Source organism: Rhododendron vialii, chromosome 9a (genome assembly GCF_030253575.1).
Source record: "Rhododendron vialii isolate Sample 1 chromosome 9a, ASM3025357v1".
NCBI lineage: Eukaryota > Viridiplantae > Streptophyta > Magnoliopsida > Ericales > Ericaceae > Rhododendron > Rhododendron vialii.
Genome location: NC_080565.1, coordinates 36,935,735 through 36,955,407, shown reverse-complemented (window position 1 = coordinate 36,955,407; position 19,673 = coordinate 36,935,735). Strand labels below are relative to the sequence as shown.

The 19,673-nt window shown below is 38.6% G+C and overlaps 2 protein-coding genes across 3 annotated transcripts; both read left to right on the top strand.

The window, feature by feature from the left end:
* The first annotated feature begins 1,250 nt into the window (after positions 1-1,250).
* LOC131300132 (nuclear pore complex protein NUP88) lies at positions 1,251-13,481 on the top strand. 2 transcript variants are annotated; one of them, XM_058325828.1, is made up of 10 exons: positions 1,251-1,729; positions 3,954-4,111; positions 4,302-4,424; positions 7,010-7,154; positions 7,821-7,882; positions 8,444-8,657; positions 9,660-10,565; positions 11,805-12,054; positions 12,498-12,770; positions 12,995-13,481. In XM_058325828.1, exons 1-9 carry the CDS (start codon positions 1,409-1,411, stop codon positions 12,761-12,763), a joined length of 2,445 nt encoding a protein of 814 aa, XP_058181811.1. In that variant the 5' UTR covers positions 1,251-1,408; the 3' UTR covers positions 12,764-12,770; positions 12,995-13,481. The 2 variants fall into 2 exon arrangements, with proteins under 2 accessions (XP_058181811.1, XP_058181812.1); XM_058325829.1 differs by having other exon boundaries at positions 1,302-1,729; positions 13,128-13,481.
* A 1,753-nt stretch (positions 13,482-15,234) lies between these two features.
* LOC131300195 (protein yippee-like) lies at positions 15,235-18,352 on the top strand. The gene is made up of 5 exons (XM_058325918.1): positions 15,235-15,475; positions 16,458-16,501; positions 17,582-17,690; positions 17,782-17,837; positions 18,116-18,352. Exons 1-5 carry the CDS (start codon positions 15,380-15,382, stop codon positions 18,198-18,200), a joined length of 390 nt encoding a protein of 129 aa, XP_058181901.1. The 5' UTR covers positions 15,235-15,379; the 3' UTR covers positions 18,201-18,352.
* Positions 18,353-19,673: the final 1,321 nt, after the last annotated feature.

Genomic DNA, 19,673 nt, shown 5'->3' with positions numbered 1-19,673 from the left:
GGAGAGAAGGGTAATGAATGGAGAGAGATAAAGAGAGAAATAAAATTAATGATGAGAGAAAGATATAGGGTAATGATTGAAAAACAAAGTTAAAACAAAGTAAATTTTGGAAACGAATAAGGTCAATATATCCCTTAAATTAGGAAATATTTTTTTTTATACCTCATTTTCTTCTTGACTAAGCAAAAGACCTAACCTTGAAATGCCTAAAATACCCCCATATCTTAACTCCACCATTGACAAACTACAAAGATAAATTGATAATTCCATGGTGTGGCTTAACTTGCATCCTACGTTCTTTTAGATCTTCCAAACAAGGCGAAATAACGACCATATCCTTCAACTCAAACTCCAAAGATAATTTTACAAGGGGTAATTTTGTATTTTTACGACGTGGCTTGAATTACCATCCTATCTTCTTTTATTATAAGTGTATTGATATGAGTAAAAATTTGAGTAATGGGGTGAAAAATGCTCTTCTAACCACGGAATCAGATCCTTATCAGAGTAAAACTCAATTTGGCAGTAGTACTGTACAATTTTGAGTGGGATGTTAATTTTTTAAAATTATTTTGAGATTGATTGAAAAAGAAGTGCTCTGGAGGATTTAAATGGGAGTCATGGGACTATACCAAGGAGTAGAGTTAGACAACAGATATGAAACACGATAACACGATACGAATTAGACATGAAATTAACGGGTTAGAATTGAACATTTTTGACACGAAACACAAAAATGACACGATTCGAGAACACGAATTCTAAATGGGTCGGATTCGGGTTGAATACGTGAAACAAGAAATTGACACGATCAACACGGTTACTAATCTATGTCACCCATTAACACGAACATATATATATATATATATATATATAATATGGTATATTTGTAATTCTATATAGAATTGGGCAACGAACACGATAACACGATACGAACCGGACACAAAGTTAACGGGGTTATGGTTAAGCATTTCTGACACGAAACAAGAAAATGACATGACATGAGAAACACGAATTCTAAATGGGTCAGGTTGGGTTGGGTGGTTTGTGACACAAATCCGATTGACCCGACACGACCTGTTACCCAGGTCTACCAGAGAGTCATGGGATTTTATTTATTTTTTTTGAAATCACTCAATTCATTAATTCATACCCAAAAACAAAGATTACATTGCAATAATAGAATTGCATCAAATTACTTAATTCGAGACACGAATACTATATTAAGCACAAAGGCTACAGACTGACGAGGGAGTCATGGGATTATACCACCTTATTCGGTTTTTTTTTTCAATCGATTTTTGTTGAAATTGATCTGCCATTTTGAAGCAAGTCCCTTTCCCAGCGCCATTTTGAAGCAACCAAGACCGCGGCAGACACTGAGAGAGAGAGAGAGAGAGAGAGAGAGATGAGATACAGTTTCGATTCACCTGAACCCAAACCCGACGAGAGGCTAGCCCTAATGTCGACACCGCCGTCCACCACACCTAAAGACGAAGTGGAATGGCTTCCGCTCCAGAACCACCCCATCTTCTCTACCACCACCGCCGCCGCTTCCAGCGACGGCGCCGTCCAGTCCTCCACATTCCGAATGCCGACGAATCTCCTGGCGTGGGACGGAGCCTCTCGCCTTTACTTCTGGGACCAAGACAAGCACTGCCTCCATCGGATCTCCATTCGCCTGGGCGAGCCCCACCCCTCCTCCGTCCTTGCTGCTTCCCCCTCCAAGGTCCTCTCTCTCTCTCTCTCTCTCTCTCTCTCTCTCTCTCTCTCTCATAGGGCCGGCCCAAGCACTAGTCCATTAAGGCTAGTGTCTATAGGCCTCAGTTTTCAGATATGTATATTGAAAGTTCTGGCTTTTCAAAATTAATTAATTCGATAAAAAGCCTCATTTAGGTAAAAAAAAAAAAACTATTTTTGTCAAGATTAATCCTTCCATAAACTCAATTTCGCTCATAATTTACGTTTATATGTAGAATTGTAGATGCTAGATATTAGGTATTCTCGAGTAATAGCATTAAGTTCTCTCATACTTTACCTTTGGTGTCATTGACATAACAGATGAAGTTTCGAGTCTCTCTTTATCGGGAGAGTGTTAAAAATCAACAAAATTTGTGAAGCCAAAGTCACAAGGAGGGTATTATTGAAGAAATTGAAACCTCGGGCTTGAGCTAGAGGACGTAGTTATCCGCTGAAAAGACCTACTTTGTCATATAATTACGGTCACCTAAACCCGCAATTTAAATTATACTTGTTATTTTGTGTAATTTCAGCTTTAGTGGTTTTAGGTTTTATCAGTTGCATATGCAGGAGTATTAGCATCTGAACAACTGATCAGGAAACACACTTCTTTCACCTCTATTGCTAGATGTATACATGTGAGAATTTTATTGCACTTATCGGGGAACCGGTTATAGCATTGATAGCGAAAAGCAGATTATATAAGTATATATTACTACTTGCTGGGTTTGAGAGAGTGACGAGATTGTGTGCACGAATGTGGTACTGTTTAACTTGATTCCCGTGACCAAAAAATGGTTGATAACGTGGGATTTTGAGGAATTCTTCCCACCATATTCATGAATAGTTAGGGATTTTTTTTGTCACCAAGAGACTTGCAGGAGCCAGTTTGTTAGAATTTTGCCAAATTAACCTAAAAAACTAGTAGAATTAGTGGAACTATTTGGAGTTGTGCACGGGCCCGCGCACCTCCTTGCGTCAGCCTCTGATTGCCTGCATATCCATTGGTTGTCTTCGGAACTTTTCATTCATTTCTTTTTGCATTCAGAATGTCAAATCAATTCACTTTCCTCTGTTTTAAGAATCTATTGAATTCTCAGCTTAGTGATAAATGTTTGATATTTCAACTGACACTTCATTTCAACATGCAAATTTGGCTGGCATATTACTTCACCATTCTCACTCTTTTGTTTGTTTATATATACGAGTGGGTAATTAAGATGTCTTGTTTGATCTCTAAAATTTAGCTTATAATATTCATGGTACTAGTGGGATGAAAAAAGGTCCATCAATCAACTTTGATTAGGAGTATTATATACTCTTGGTATCATATTTTCTGAAGTTTGGTGGTATCAACTGACCCCCACTAAACTCTTACTGGCACCACCCGTGTGCATATGTTTCCAGCAACGCAAATAAGCACCAAGTTTTATGGTCAGGTCAAAACTCGCGAGCTCGTGTAGCTACTGAGTTTCTTTTTCCCCTTTGAAAAAGGATATGCATCAGAATGAAGTACTAGTTCAAGAAGTTAGGTGCTGCTGGTGCAAATGATTGTACCAGTGACATGCTTGGGGCTTGTTCGGTTGAGGTTTTTGGACTTGGATTTTGAATTTTGGATTTGAATTTGTAATGATTAGGGTAGGGAGATAGAGGTAATGATTGGAGAGAGATAGAGATAAAAATGAAAGTAGTGGTTGGAGATAGGGGTAATAAGTGAATGTTGGAGTAAGGTAATAATTTTGAGTCCAAAACCCCAATCCCTAACCGAACAAGCCCTAACTTTTTACACCATACGGCTTAAGCGGGTGGATTTGGATCTTGCAAGTTTAGAATTTTGTTTATTCGTGTCAAAACTTGTAAGTTTGAAACTTTTCATTTAATTGGTTCCTCTTGGTTTTAGAATACAGACGGAGGTTTATTTGTTGCAGTCATTATTGTTATCAATAGCAAGAATTGAGTATGGACTCGAATTGTTGAAAGCCTGGTGAGTTGTCTAAATAGCTACACCATTGGAATTTCTAGTAAATTGGAACCTTTGAAAGCTAGTCATGTTGGGTTATTTTGCGCTTGCTAGTTTGTGCAGGATTCTTTTGTAGAATTCTTTAAGCTTTTAATTGGAGTAATCATTTTAAGATTTACATCTCATGCTTCAGCATTTGCCTATTGTATTACTTTTGCAAGTGTGTAGTTGAGGATGCTAGTTATTCTTATAGGTACTGCGAGCTGATGTGCAACTCAAGTTTGTGGTTAGTAAGATCTCCATCAATAGAAATGGATCAGCCCTATTGCTAGCTGGTCCAGATGGTCTATCTGTCATGTACCTCTATGGGTGCACTTCAACAAAAGACGGCAGTGGTACCAGTATATGCAGGTATGGCCTCAACTGGAGACTATAGGGCTTGCATATTGAAATGTTCCTCTTTGATCTTATTGATTTATGATTCTAGATATCTTACCTTTCCATGAGTTTAATTGGTGTTGTTATCTTTTTTTCTTTTGTTTGATTGGTCAGCATGAATTACAGGCTCTGACATTGGTTTTGTGTATAAACTTGTACACAGGACTGTTTCAATTGGCTCACACATTTATTCCAGTGGCAACAATGTCATACGTACATTACAGGTTTCGTGGCACCCTTGCAGTGACAGCCATATGGGAATCCTTTCTTCTGATTCAGTTTTGAGGTATTATATTTGTCGCTGACAATTGTTTGGGTGTGATGACCAGAGATAACTTTAAGCATAAGACATAGGCTTGGAAATTTGACCGTGTGACTTAGCCTTATTTAGTTAAAAATCATGTTGTTTGAGGGAACAATAAAATGCATTATTGGCGAGCTATAAATCCTTTACCAGTTACTTTCTTATTTTTCATGTTAATGTAACTGGTATTATTCTTTTAGATAGGAGTTATGTCATTTAAATATGCTCATGGGTTGCCTTTTTTCCCTGTTCCTCACCTGCGTTTATGTAACTTCGTTTTCAAGTAATTGTTTGGAACAGAAAGGAAAAGTGTTCGGAATTGACTCGATATTACGTCATACATCTTTTGCCATTTTAGCATGCTAACGTACATCTGTCTACGCTTGTTGTTCCACTTGAGTTAGAATAATGCTGATCATGTTTGAGTCCCCTTGTTTCTTGGGCTACTGCCGGTGCATTAGCATTAGGGTGAATTGATCTACTTAGAGCATCTCTAACCTTGACCCATTTTAAGACCCAAATTTAAAATTTGTGCAAAACCCATCAAAAACTCTCTCCAATCTTTGACCCATTTTTTCCCCAATATTTCAACGGCTCTTCTCTTTTTCAACGGCTCCCTCCATGCCATTCTGAGAGCATGGTGTCAATGGCTTTCCCAAATTTGGATACCCCTCTCTCTCTCCCCCCTTGGATGTCTGAATGTTGAAGTCTGGACGATCTCTCCCTATTCTCTCTGGAAGAATCTTGAAGCTGGTTGAGGAATAAGAACCGTGTCGTTGAGGTGAGATGTGTGCTACCCTTTTGGCCGAAATCGTTGGGGGAAACAAAAATGGAAGGCAATGGTCTTGAAAGCATAAAAAAAAAAAAAAATTTGGGTAAGGGATCATTTTGCCATTGGAGTGAGCTTGACCCAAAATGGGTTTTTACCCAAATTTTGACCCAAATTTGGGTAAAAATTTGGGTCAAGGCTGGAGATGCTCGTACATTGCATTATCGCTAATGTTATGATTGATGGATACTGGATAGCTATAAATCCAAAAGCCACGGTATGGTCATTCTAACATGTGGGAAGTTTGCTTGGGGATTATGTTTCCATAGGACAAGTACACATATATCCATTTTGTAGAAGTCGCCAAAGTGTTCCACCAATATACATATGAGGGAACAAAAAAATAAAAGCAAACACTTCTACGTCAATCACGAGGGTTTGCGGAAAGACTTCACAAAATATATGAATTAGTTTAAAGACGGGTGAACGATACTTAAGAACCAACTATGCATGAGGAGAAAAATTCTACCCTTAAATATTAACATGAGGTCTCCAAGCTATCAAATCCCTATGGCGTCTTCATTCTCCCATATCATCCACATCAAGGCCAGAGACCATACCTTTTTCTTGCTCTTGCCCACCCTTGTGCCCCAGCTAGCATTTAGAAACTTCAACACACTCCTAGGGAACACCCACACCAAACTAACACGCTTAAAATCAAGGGTCATAACATAAATAAGTGGCCACCACACTATGACTTAGATGATTATTTGGCAGATTTTCCATTTTGCTGGTAGAACTCCAATTCACATGATTTTTCCACCCTCAAGGAGATTATCAATGATTAGTAGATTGCAACGAGCCACTAAAGACTCTGAAGTAAAACCTTGGACGGAGCCTTATTCAGTTATTCCCGGATCCTTTAAGTATAAAAGTCTGTGTGCTTCCCACCAAAGATTCATAAAGGTATACTTCACCTTAAATCTGCCATATTTCAATCTCTAAAGCAGAACATCATCTCCCTCTCCTACCATTAGTAACTCAGAGAGGAAACCTAGAAGGTCTGTCATTCCACCTCCCAATCATGTCTATTAACGACAGAAAGAAATATCCAAGTTGCCAGAATCCCATGTCTTCTCTGATAGCCTCTTGTAAATGCTTGTTTTTTTATTGTTGTGCTAGCCAGAGATGAGGCATTCTAGTGTTCTAAAATGCTTGTATGCATTCAATTTTTGAGTTGCTGTGCAATGTGCATTCCAAATACCTTTTTTTTTCTTTGCAACTATGCCAATCGCCAAGAAATAACGACCTTCATGTGTGACCAATCACCCCACATGCTACTGCAATGTGGTTGCACGAAAAGTCTCCAACATTTGTCCTGCTCTTGGGCAAATCTTCAAAGCCATTTCCCTAGAAGAGCTTGGTAGAATATTTGAAACCTCTGAAACCCAAATGGAAGCTAAAGTTTGGCACATCACCAGCTGTAATCAAAGTTGAATACCGTGGTTTACCTTTAGGCTTTAGGTGTGGCATTGCTTTAAAGCAAAGCAACAAACACGAAGGTGGGCCAATTACTGAGAACCAGCCGACAAGAATGGTAGTATCAGCTTCATACAATGAGTAGACACCATAAGAGAGAAGCTATCCACCCTCCCCACTGCAATAACTTCCATAAAAACCTCGATGTACGGTCTTGCTTGTCGTGGTACTAAAAATGTAATCTCATCTTATCATCTCAAAATGTTCATAAAAAATGACTTTTCTTCTGAACTTTGCTAAAGGGCCATATCTTTTGCAGAATTTTCGATTTGTCTTCTGCTCTTGAGCAACCGGAGCAGGAATACTATTTGCAGCCTGTGGAACCAGGTAGATGCCGGAATGCTGCATCAATCTGCCCTGTTGAATTTTCTTTTGGAGGTGATCACTTGTGGGATAGATTTAGTGTAAGTTGAATCTTGTGGTCGTATATTTCTTGCTAAGGAGTAAGGCTATATATTGGTGTTCTATCATGCATATGAAAATGGAATGAATGGAAAGGGCTGAAAGCCTGAAACACTGAGCACTGTCAATAAAGTTTAAGCTTGATGGTTTTTAGAGGTTAAAAAATTGATGAATTAAAACAGGAAAAAAAACACAAAATGAGAGATAGAAAAAGGTCATTATAATGGTTTGCTTTTAGGAATGAATCAACATTGTTATATCCAAATTGTTCTGCAATAAAAACTGAGGAATAATGTTGACTCCATGTGGCATCATAATCTAAATTGTGCCAAGCTGTCTCATTAATGTGTTTATGGTGCGGTCATGTATTATCCATCTGTCCTGTTTTATCTGGTATATGTTCAGGTTATTTTCTCTTCCAACTTTTCATGGTGGGTAACACCTCGTCTCTTGCTCAATCATGTGATAGTTGTTCCCATGTTTATTCTGTTAGCACACTCATCAAGCTCACATGTTCTCTGCTTAATTTCCCACTTCGAAATCTATTAGCTTGTACTTAGGTGCCGCCACTGAAGTGCTGAATTGATGATTCTACCTTGTTATTGAACTAGTTATTCTGAGTATTGCAGTATGGAGTTATCAAGTAGTGGTCCTATTCCTTCCTGCAGGTATTTGTCCTATTTAGTGATGGTTCTGTTTACATCCTCTGCCCAGTTGTTCCTTTTGGAAGGTAATTTACATTTCATATTGTGCTCACCATTGTTAATGTTGTAGATGAACCATACATTATTGCTTGCAGTTTTTGTCTGGAATCGGCATTCAACATCCTAATTAGCATGATGTTTACTACTTGAACTTATGCAAACCCAATGTACATGAGATTGCTGTGATTTATGTCGGTTTGGTTCTGTCTGTTACTGTGTGGTACATTCAAATAATTCTGGAAGCAGGTGCATCAGTTGATGCTCAACTCTGTTAGCTCTTGTATTAAAACAGTTTTTCATGATATAAATTTTCACATTGCCATGTGTTTGGGATCGGATGCTTTACTCATCCCTGGGAGGTCCTGTAGTAAATTATCATGTCATTATGGCCACTTTATTTCGTTGTGCTCTATAAGAAATAGGTATCTCTGTCTGATAGAACATATTATCCCCCACACTTTTTGTCATGTTCACATGATGTGGATCTATCGTGATGCTTCAGTTTATTGTTTGTCTATTTATCCCTAGCCCTTTTGCTGATGTTGTGTTGGATGCTGATGAAAATTTGAGTGCTTTGTTTGCAACAGTGTGTACAAATGGGAATCCATATTGGAGATGTATCATGATGCTCAAACATTTGGGCTGGAATCTTCATATCCAAAAGCTGTTAGTAACTCTAATCGGGCAATCACTTGGTTAGAAGCAACATTTCCTGAGCTCTGTCTCGAAGCAACAGGAGGAAATCTATCTGCTGTTAAAGCTCAGCCATATGCTTTATTTGATGCATCCATTTCATTGCAGGTATTGATTTTTCTTGCCTGGTTTTCTGTTGTAATCACTTTCAGACTGGATTTAGGTGTAATTGAACCACACTATGACTTGAAGATTCTTCATTAAGTTGGCATATCGTTGTAAAGTTTTATGCATTTTCTTATTGGAAGTTTTATGTTTGTCTCCTCCACAATGAAAAAAATTTGTAATCTGGTGACCCTTTGGGTAGTTAACTCTAGGGTCTGCCAATAAATCAGCTTCGCTATAAGTACCTCTATGACTTTTAGGACTTGAAGCAGTTCTAGGGAACTCTAACCTATGAAGGTCATCAAGCTTATTTTGACTAAATTTCATAGCATGCTTGATGGTCAAGCTTTCACATTTCAGCTCAATCCAATCCGTCACAATATGACCTGAATCCTCTTTCAGCATTTCAAATCACCAGTTTTTCGTTTATCGAGTCCAGTATTGATAAATATTAATTTTGGGAATCCCTTAGATGGATATTGGATGTCATGAAGTTTGGATGCAAATGCATCGTGTTTGCAGCTTAGTGCTAATGAGTTTTGTATACATAAGTTTGCTTCCTGCTATAGTTACACTAACATTGATTTCAACATCTTTAAAGATGAATAGTGTGTCAGGAAATTAGGGAAAGAAAGAAAACGGGGAGAAAATAGTTATCTCTTGTTTGTTTTGTTTCAAATTTAGAAAGAAGAAGAGAAAACTCCAAGAAAAAGAGATGAACCATAATGATACTTTTCACTTTCAATTTGTTTTCCTTTCCTCTTTCCATCTTCATTTTTTGGGTAATCTTTCCATCTTCATATTCTTTATTAAGTTAGATAACTATTTCCTTTCCTTGGCTCTGTGAAATTAAACAAGCAAGAGTTAATTTCTGTCAACCTTCTTTCTTTTTGGCGCAAAACCAAAGCAAAGAAATTATTACACTTTCTTTGCAGTTTTCTGTTTTTTCTTTCCCTCCCTTCCCCCTGCTTTTCTCATTCTTTCCATTTCTTTTATGTTTTACAGGGTCCTCTCCCTAAAGTAGGTCATGGTGGGGAAGAAGATATACACGCTCAAGTTGAAGAGTCTGAAGGGCGGGCAGTCAGTTTACTCTACAATGCAATCAGTAAAGATTCGATTCTGGTAACAGCCTGGAGTGGTGGGCAACTGCAGATAGATGCTCTAGCAGATGAAATACAGCCAGTCTGGATTGTTGGTACCCCACCTCGTGTGTGTTTCGATTCTCATGACCGTATCGTTGGTGTTGCTATGATATGTGAATCAGTCACAGGCGATCACTCTGCATTGAAGCTTTACGAGCCATCTGATCATACTGTTTGGTCAGGATATCCTCCCCCTTTGTTGAGACTAGCAATGGTGGATTTAGCTCTGCCAAGAAATAGAGAAAGTACTTCTCTTATTTCAATGGTTTCTGACCCCCTAATCCCAGAAAGAATGTTTGTTCTTCATGATGGGGGGATAGATTCCATTGTGTTACATTTTCTCCCTTTTACAAGTCAGACAAGCAGCAAGAATGAAAGCATGAGAACCCCCTCTGTCCATCCTGTTCTTTGCACATCACAAGGAGGATACTCATCTCCTCTTTTTGGTTTCTTGGCATTATCAGATTCATTTGGATATTCATGGATTGTGGGGTTGACCTCCTCTCGTGAATGCATTGTGCTTGAGATGAAAACTTGGGATCTCTTGCTTCCCGTTCATGTTGAAAGGGAGGGAGTTGCAACCTTGGATGAATCAAGAGTTAATGGTAATCTAGTTATAAGCAAAGAACTCCTTAGTGGCCCCAAGGTTGTTCTTCTTCCTCCATCATCAAACCTACGCTCTGTGACTGCTGATTCTATTGAAGGACGATCGACTCTTCATCAGTACTTCAAGCTTTTTCACGAAAATTATGTGGAGTATGCACACAAGGTAACAGCTGCTCATCTGATTTGCATCCAGCCATTTTTGGGTATACAGAGCTACCATGTCCACTTCTACAGGAGAACCTATCTTATCTCCGTTTGCCTCTCTTCTCATCATTCCATTATGTTGTCAGAACATATTATTGTTTATCACTTTGAGTTGCAGAATATGTGTCCTTGTATTTTGCAAAACAATGTTCTGTGGAGTTAGTTATGAGTATTAGGTGTGGGTGTCTGCCTGGAGGTATTAAACTGCCCTAAATCCTTGATCTGTGGGTATGCACCCGTACTTTGGGTGCGGGTACGTGGATACAATCTGAACACAGATAATTATGGATATTGCGTAGAATAGCATGGGACTTAGAAATCAGGTTTTTTAATCTGATGCATTAGAAATTTGTCTGGGATTTAGGGGAAGAAAGGATTTCTACCTCCCATCATTGTGAGATGTTTCTTACCGGCAAACGTGACACTTGGGATTTGGCTGATGAGCACTCCAAAATTGCATTTACTCAGTGACATAGTACGAGGAGCCCTGTCCCTCCCCACCTTTTCCTTTCCCACAAAAGAGGAGGGAAGGGTTGAGGGATGTGCCAATGATATAAAATGGGCAAAAATTTGATTTTTCTCTCCTATCTGTGTGGGGCGTATTTCTTTTCTGTAACTATCAAATTTGAGGATTACCTCATATTTGGAGGACACAAGTATGTTTGGGGAATAGGATTCATGTAACATTATGGTGAAAGACCATATTTGAAGCTGAGGAGCATTGGAAAATGCCATTCACTATACTTACCCAACAAGGAGCCTTCCCCCAAACTCCTCCTCCCTCTTCCTTCTCCCCACAGGAGAGGGAGGGATGGATAATATGAAAAGAGCATAAACCTTATTACTATTTGGAGAGAAATCGGTGGCCAACTTGAAACGCTAAAGAAGTAATAAATGGGTTAAGCAGCTATAGACAATTATATAAATATTAAATAAACACTACTTGAGATTTAAAGATCACCCGGAGCTTGAACTTAATAATCTTTGGACTGCCTCGATCTTAGATTTTTGGATTGTCTAACTGTTCTTTTGGTTATATGTACTTTGGATGTCAAAGTTTTTCATCAATATCAAGAGAAAGATGTTTTCACGACCATGCTTCTTGATTAGACTTGTCCAAGCATGTATGTCAATCTCTCAGGTGTTCTAATATATTCGGGGTAATATGCCTCCTATATTCTTTTTTCTGGTTTTATAGGTGTATTTCGAACTCAAGCATCATGGACCTCAATTAAAGAAAATTATTGAAGACCAGCATGGTCGTTTACGTGTGGCCCATCAAAAGCTCTTGAAAGTTGAGGAGAAACAAGAAAAACTAGACGATCGCATTGCTCGTGCAACTCATGTGCATAGTCTCTTAGAAGAACGCTTGCAGCGGTGGAGAAACTTGCCGGGGGTGCGCAAGAAACCATTGTCAAATGCAGAGAGAGAGTTCAAGTCAGAACTAGGTAAGTAAATCTTTTTTTGCACGTTGTATCTCTTTTCGTTCAGTTACCTGAATATGGAAAGCAATTGTGAGCTAGATGATTGTATTTTTGTTATCCATCGATGGATTTCGTCGATATTCTTTTCAAGTGCTGCTAATAAAATACGAAAGATAGACGTGTTTTTCCTTCTCTTATGAGAAATGCACCTTTTCTTCCACTCAAGCTATTCCTTGTTATTCTTTGAACTGACACTGTTTACGAATTTAGTCATCACCACTAGCTTCTCACCATGCTTTAGTCATGGATGCTTCTTTCTCATTAACTCACGAGTTTCGAATTGTCTTGACTGGAAAACATTTTCCAAAATCATAACATTTGGTTGTAGCTCATTTTTCTTGCTTGCTGGGATCTTCTTTTGGTTTCCCCCCAATGTTACTAACGTGAAACGTTTGATTATTTTGCAGACAGGTTTACTGGGGTTGAGTTGGATGCTTTGCATTCTTCCATTGAAGCTTTGAACGCGCGGTTGCAAAGATATGCACATTCTTCACAGGGCAATCCATCCAACCAACAGAGGCAAATGTCTAGTAGAAGGAAGAATTATGTCCAAGATGACCATATCTCTCTTCTCAAATCTTCACTTGCTAAACTTTCACTTGTAAATAGTGAGAATACGAAAAAGGTTAAACTTCTTGAATCTACACTGAGTCATCGTCAAAGCATCGGCTAATATAGAGGTACAAGTCAATTTCAATCGCTTCTACCCGCACATCTATCAAAGCACAGATCTAGAGTCCAGACACATGCCCTCTCATTAGGGGTGGGTGGAACCCCACAAGGCGAAACCCACCCCATTGCGAGAGGGGGTGTCGGGGCCGTGTCCGGTAGGTCTCCCCTTGTTTTTGTCAATTTCAAATCTGCTTGAAGGGTTGAATAATCGCGTTTTCATTTGTTTGCTCAGCTGGACAGGCAACAAACCGAATTCTTCTAATTTTAAGATTGAGCTAGAGCCCGTCAACAGCCGGAGGAGTTGTTTGGCTTGTTTGAAGCGGAACGTGCTTTTGAAATCAACATTATAGCTGGTTGATTTTCAGGTCTCTTGTTGATTACTTGTCTATATGATGTATGTCTCATGAAGTAGAGCTGAAGAGGGGGACACTATGGCTAAAGTTTTCTTTGTATCAACTCAAAGGACTTTAAACCCTAATCCCTCTAAATTATCCAAAAATTAGCTGTTGAGTTCTGGATTTCTGGGTTAGCATACTATGTAACTGGCCAACAGAGGGTAGAAAGCTACTAATTCCTAGGTTTTTAAATGAGTGACTGACCACTTTTCTAGCTTTACTCAACACATTATAGCATTGTATTTCAGATGTATATGCACAACCATTGGTTATGGTTGGATATGCTAATGATGTGCTTAATTTGTATTCCTTTTTAACCACAAATTACTGTATAAGGAAAAACAAACGCATACTTTTGCTCTAATTTTAATTGGGAGCCCTCAAGTGGGCGGTGGGATTCCCCTAGGATTAATAGTGGATTAATCTAAAAATAATGATACCACGTGGCATTCATAGTGATAGGGTGATATCATTATTAATTTATCATGAATTGACTTTTACCCGTCACGTATAATTTTGGTGTTTTACAATAATGTCAAATAAGTTCTTAGCATTAGCAGAATATTGAATATTCTACACGCATATTATCCCCATTCCCTAAAACAAACTGGCCTAAATATATTAATGTTGTTTTCCTCTCAATCCTGAGTTGCCACGTTGTACTGCTGCAATGTGCAGATTTCAAGCTCTTTTGCTTACGCACACCACTATTTTTAGTAATAGTGTCTCAAAATAAAATGGTATATCTAATATTTTAAATTTATGGAAAATTTTTGAGTTTGGTTTTTGGGTAATGAGTGAAGAGAGAAAATAAGGTAATAATTTGGGATATAGATGTTGAGTGGAGAGAGATAGGTAGAGAAATAAGATGAATGATTGGATATAGGGTAATGAGTGGAGAGAAATGAAAATAATCATTAAAAATATAGGTAATGAGTGGATTTGGGTTTGAAATTTTTTTTCAAAACCCAAAATCGAACGAGGAAACTTCCCGGGTTTTGAAATTTTTCTCTGATTTTTCTGATTTATTATTATTTCCTGATTTTTGGACTCGAGGCGAGATCGGGGAAACCAAATTTGGTTTTTTGTTTGTTGAATCTCATCAGCTTTGGCGACAGACTCTCAGACTCTAACAATAATTGTAAAACATCATTGCAGCGGTGACTGCCACGGGAATAGAATCTTGCTTGACGCAGATCATTAATCAAAGTAATATCATTTACTCTAACAAAATAATTTTTCATGGATCATGGATCCCGAGTGATCTTCACATACATATTTCACCGCATCACCATACTCATATTCATTTTTTTTAAAAACGAAAGTATCCAAATCAATTTATGCACATCTCGATTAATTTTGGAGGATCAATACCACTGCTCATTTGCGGGAGTTTCAATTGAAATGAGAACAAAGCTTTTATATGGACTGCTCTCAAAAGAGTTGATAGCATTTGAGAAGTTTTGAACCAGAAATCTGATTAAGTAGCAAACTCTAAGTCGCAAGCCTTGACCGCTAGGTCATCCCTTTGAATTTTTATTCACTCTTTTTGTTTGGGTTACCAAACCTTGACCGCTAGGTCATCCCTTTGAATTTTTATTCACTCTTTTTGTTTGGGTTACCAGGAAATGCATAAATGAAAACGTGAAAAACAAAAAAATGATACCGATCTCATATTCATGTGTTGTCCATAAGTCACGGATCAAATAATCGCTCTACTTATCTATCTTTATGGTGCCCCATTTTGTCCGAATTTCCGTTTGACTTTTACCATAGGAATGTGTAACATAAATCATGAAAAGGTAGGAGTAAAAAAAATTACAAACAGCAAAACGAAATTCACAAACGGGAAAAAAATAATACCGTGGCTGAAATAATTACGTAGTAATATTTTCTTTGAAAAAGCATAATGTTTTCACGATACGATGCCCATCATTATTTAAAAAGGGGTATAATTTTCAAAATCACTTAATTCACAGTATACTCCATCATATTCACTGCTTCGTTGTAATTTGACATTTATCATGAAAAAAATAGTACTACAAAAGTAAATTCGACAAAAGATATAAATTGGGTCTGCGTAGAATATAGTGGGGCTACGTAGAACATCCCATCTTCGGTGCACAAGTACTGTTTTCTCTCTTTATTTCTCTTTATATAGCTTAGCCACTTGGGTCTGGTCTGGTGAGAGAGAGAGAGAGAGAGAGAGAGAGAGAGAGGAAATGGGGAGGCTATTTGTGGTCAATCTAGAGGGAAAGATCTACGGCTGCAAGCACTGTCAAACCCATCTAGCTCTCTGTGAAGACATCGTTTCCAAGGTTTCCTTCCCTTCTCAACTTTTGATCGGTCTGGTTTTTTTCTTTTCATTATGTGCTCTTTGTTCTGTCATGTTTTGATACGGGATTTCTCCTTGATGATCAGATAGTTTATAATTGAAATAGAGTGAGGATTTATCTCTGCCAACCTAGAAATGAGGAACCCCCAATTGGGTCTTTCGTCCTTTGACCCCTAAGTTGGTGTAGCAACCCAAAATAGATGAATGGGGTTGGTAAATGCTTTTCCTCTTATGGGAGTCTTGATTGTTAATTATCTTGATGACTTGATCTATGTTACATAGACTTTGTTACGAGTACGTGTCTAAGTGTCGGACTCATCTAATTCTCATACCAACGACGTTGGGATACTGAAATATGCATCTACTTTAGCAGATATGTTTATTTTTCCCAGGTAGATTGCGTTTATAAGGTGCCATATATCGTTTCATTCACAGTACGATAATTGCAGTAAAATGGGATCAGTTGTTAAATGTAGGTACCCAATGCACATATTATGCACATATAGGTAATGCAGGGTGTCCTGGGCCAACTTGTGCGCACTTTGGACTAATCCCTATAGCCCCACAGCCATTTTACAAGTTTACGCATGGGGTGTGGTGGTCCCAAAGAGTTGGGGGCAAAGGGAATCGAACATAAGACCTTTGGAGGGAGCAAACCCCTAAGTTTCATTTTCATACCAAGACCACTATGCCAACCGTTGGGTTGCACGTATTTTAAATTGTATGTTTCTTTATTCCTTTGGCAATTTATTCTTGGATATGGAAGGTATGTTTCTAAACAAAGTGGGCAGGCCAACATCTTTAGTTTACACACTCCAAATTATTCAACTTCGGTTTGATGGTTACTAATCCAACTTCAGCGGTGACTAATACCTTTGATTGCTTTGTGTCAAGTTTATGTAAGTGGGAGCTTTCCAGGAAGCAAATGTTCTGACTATGTGCATTGCCTGTGTTCTTTGATTCAGTCTTTCCAGTGCAGGCATGGGAAGGCTTACCTCTTCAATAAGGTGTAAGTTGTTTCTTGATTTCGGGCAAGCCATTTTAGTGTCTTAGTACCTGACTCTTGTTCGCACAACTTGATTTGGATATATGATTTTACATTTTCTTGAACCATGAGATGCCATCTATTTGTAAAGCTTTCTGTCATGTCTTCTTGGAATTGTAAGGCATGTTATCCTTTCTTTTTCTTCTTGTTTTGGATGTGTGCGAGTGGGGGGGGGGGGCGGGGGCTCTCTCCACAGTGGTTAATTTCCGTATAAGCTCTCTCCACAGTGGTTAATTTCCGTATAAGATAGTGCGAGGTTAACACCCCAAAGGGTCAAAAGTAAAACAAATTAGGAGGCCAACCAGGCTACAAAGGGAAGATGGGAATATATTCTAGCGAAGTAGGTGAACAATAAAGTTTGTCTGGGACAAATTTTAATGCTTTTGCGCCAACGTTCACATCTCAATCAAGTCCAACTCCAAAGCTTGGTAGAGGGTGGAAAATGGTGATAGAAGTTTCTTGCTTGGCCAGGTTGTCATAACCTAAATTTGCCCCTTTGAAGTGCATGGTGGATATGGAAGTTTTACTCCCTCACCAGGTTAATGGTATTCATGAATAATCGCATCTCCAACAGCATTAGACAAAAAATGAGATTGAGCTCTTTTCAACATATTGTCATCTTGCATTTGTGTGACATGTTTGGGACATGATTACTTGCTCGCAGTCGATTCTTCAAATCATTGATAAATACTCCGTACTCTTTCACCCTTTTATTTTGGTATCAAGGGTTTTTAGAGTGTTCGTAGTATTTAGTTGCTTAAAAAAGAATATTTTCCTTCATTGTGTTGATTGTTTGCAAGTCCCCTTCTTCACCTTCTATATGTCTAAATGCATATGAACAAAACAGGAGAGAGATTGATTGAGCAACTGCTGCTATCGATATTCAACATACAAAATGACAAATTGTATAATAGAGTATGCTTGTGGTTGGGCTTCAAGTTATGCTCTCTCTGGAGTCTGGACATAATGTCATTAATATCATGCGTAGACATGGAAATACTTGATCTTCTTATGTTTTATGCTCTTGACTCCTATTTCTGGCAGAGTGAATGTCACTGTTGGGGATAGAGAAGAAAGAATGATGATGACGGGATTGCACACTGTTGCTGACATTTTCTGCGTAGGATGCGGATCAAATGTGGGATGGAAATACGTAAGTGCTGGAGGCATCTATTCTATATCTTGTTTCTTGTATATCTTCGTTATGTTTATGTTTTTTAGTTGCTTGGTTGTTTCATTTTCAGGAATTTGCCAATGAAAAGGGCCAAAAGTACAAGGAAGGAAAATCTGTCCTTGAGCGGTTAGTGTGATAGCCTCAGCTTCCTCACTTCAGTTGTCCTTTTTTTTTTTTTTTTCACTTTCCCTCCATACATCCATGATCCTTAAAGCCGTGTTTGGATCAATGACTTACGGAAGGATTCACGAGAAAGGAAAAGATGAATTGAGAATTCGGAAGTTATCCTTAGGTTTCCCTGTCACTTCTCTTTCCCTTATTAATCCCTTCACAAATCGATGATCCAAGTACAGCCTAGAGGGGGAAAAGGCGTTTGAGATTTCGTTATTCTTTTAATTGGGCAGGTTTAAGATTTCAGCCCCGGATGGAAGCAACTACTGGGCAAGTCATGAAGCACATGTTGGTGGAAGTGATGCAGATGATGTTTGATTTCTCTTAATTCCAACTGTAAATTCTTAATCCTCCCTGTTCTTTCATTCAACTTGTGGATTTGGTAATTTATCATTTCAGCCAGCTGCACTATGTTGCCCTTATGACTTGTACCAAGACTCCACTTTTAATATTGGGTTTACTGCTACAAACTTCTGTTAGTACTTCGATGATTCTAATGGCTTTGGTATTGTCCTTTTGGTTAAAGATACTCTCTTTTCTGGAAACAGACTTGCGAAATACAGAACTTTTGTCTGTTGTTCGGAACTTTTGGTTTATAAGAATTCTGTGGGAAGAATCACATCAATGGAAAAAGATTGAAAAGATCACCCGAGAACCATTTCGTACATGAGTAAGCGCTGAAAATGATATCCGTGTTTTTGTCCTAATTTTTCTTTTTCGAAAGGATACTTTTGCAAAATGCTGCAACCCAATGGGGCCGTTATTCTCTCCTTGTTTATTTCTTTCTGTTCCCTTTTTCGTTCTTATTAGAACATGGTCATTGGGTTGCAATCGAAGTCGCATAACGGGCGAGCGGGTGCTGGAGCGTGATTCATGAAAGCTTCTTTCAGAAACCTCTCAAACAACTAAAATTTGTGAGTGTGAGGATTGAGAGTGCAAGTGAAGGACAAGGATTGAAAGCGGGAGTGGAAGGCCTTTGAAGGATTATGCGTCTAAGGTTGCAATCACAATGTATGCCATGTGGTGAATCTGGTGTACCTGTATTTGGATAAGGAAGCCATGAAAATTCCTTTTATCTCTCAAGCTTTGGATCTGAATTTACTGTGCCGTTTGGGTCCAATGTGCTCTAGACCAAGCAAAGCAGGTTTTTTTTTTTCTTTTCCAAACGGTGTACATCAGTGAGGGTTAGGGGTTGGTTTTGTAAGTCTACAAGGGGTTCAAAGGCTGTACATAGCCTTGAACCACAAATGCCCCTAATGGAGCTCGCACCCTTGCCTCCCACGAGGGAAGGACTAGGAAATACTATTGGGTTACAAACCCTTTGGCAAGCAAAGCAGGTTACCTTAGGAAAAAAGGGATGGAAAGTGGTACCATTAATGAACATCTAGTCGATGAAAAAAAAAATGAACATCTAGAAATTGGGGGGATTTTCTTTGAGGAAAAGTTATTAAGTGCTTTTGGAGATCAATCTCTACACATTGGTGGGAGCTCCTTCACAAAGTGTATTGCTCCACAATGTGTGGCGAAGATTGGCCTTGAGCACAGAGTGCTCCAAGACATTAATAATCACTCTTCCTTGAGATTGCATATGGTTGAAAAGTGTTCATGGAGAACAGAATTTCTAGAAATCGGGTGAAAAAAGGATGTTTATAAGGGCAAGTTCTACTAAATAACCACAAGGCAAGTCCATTCATGTGACAGTGATCAATGGATCATAAACAGCTTAAATTTGGACTTGAGGTTTCTGTAATGCACTTCAGGGATATCCCGGTTCCGCTGTATTGGTGAGTG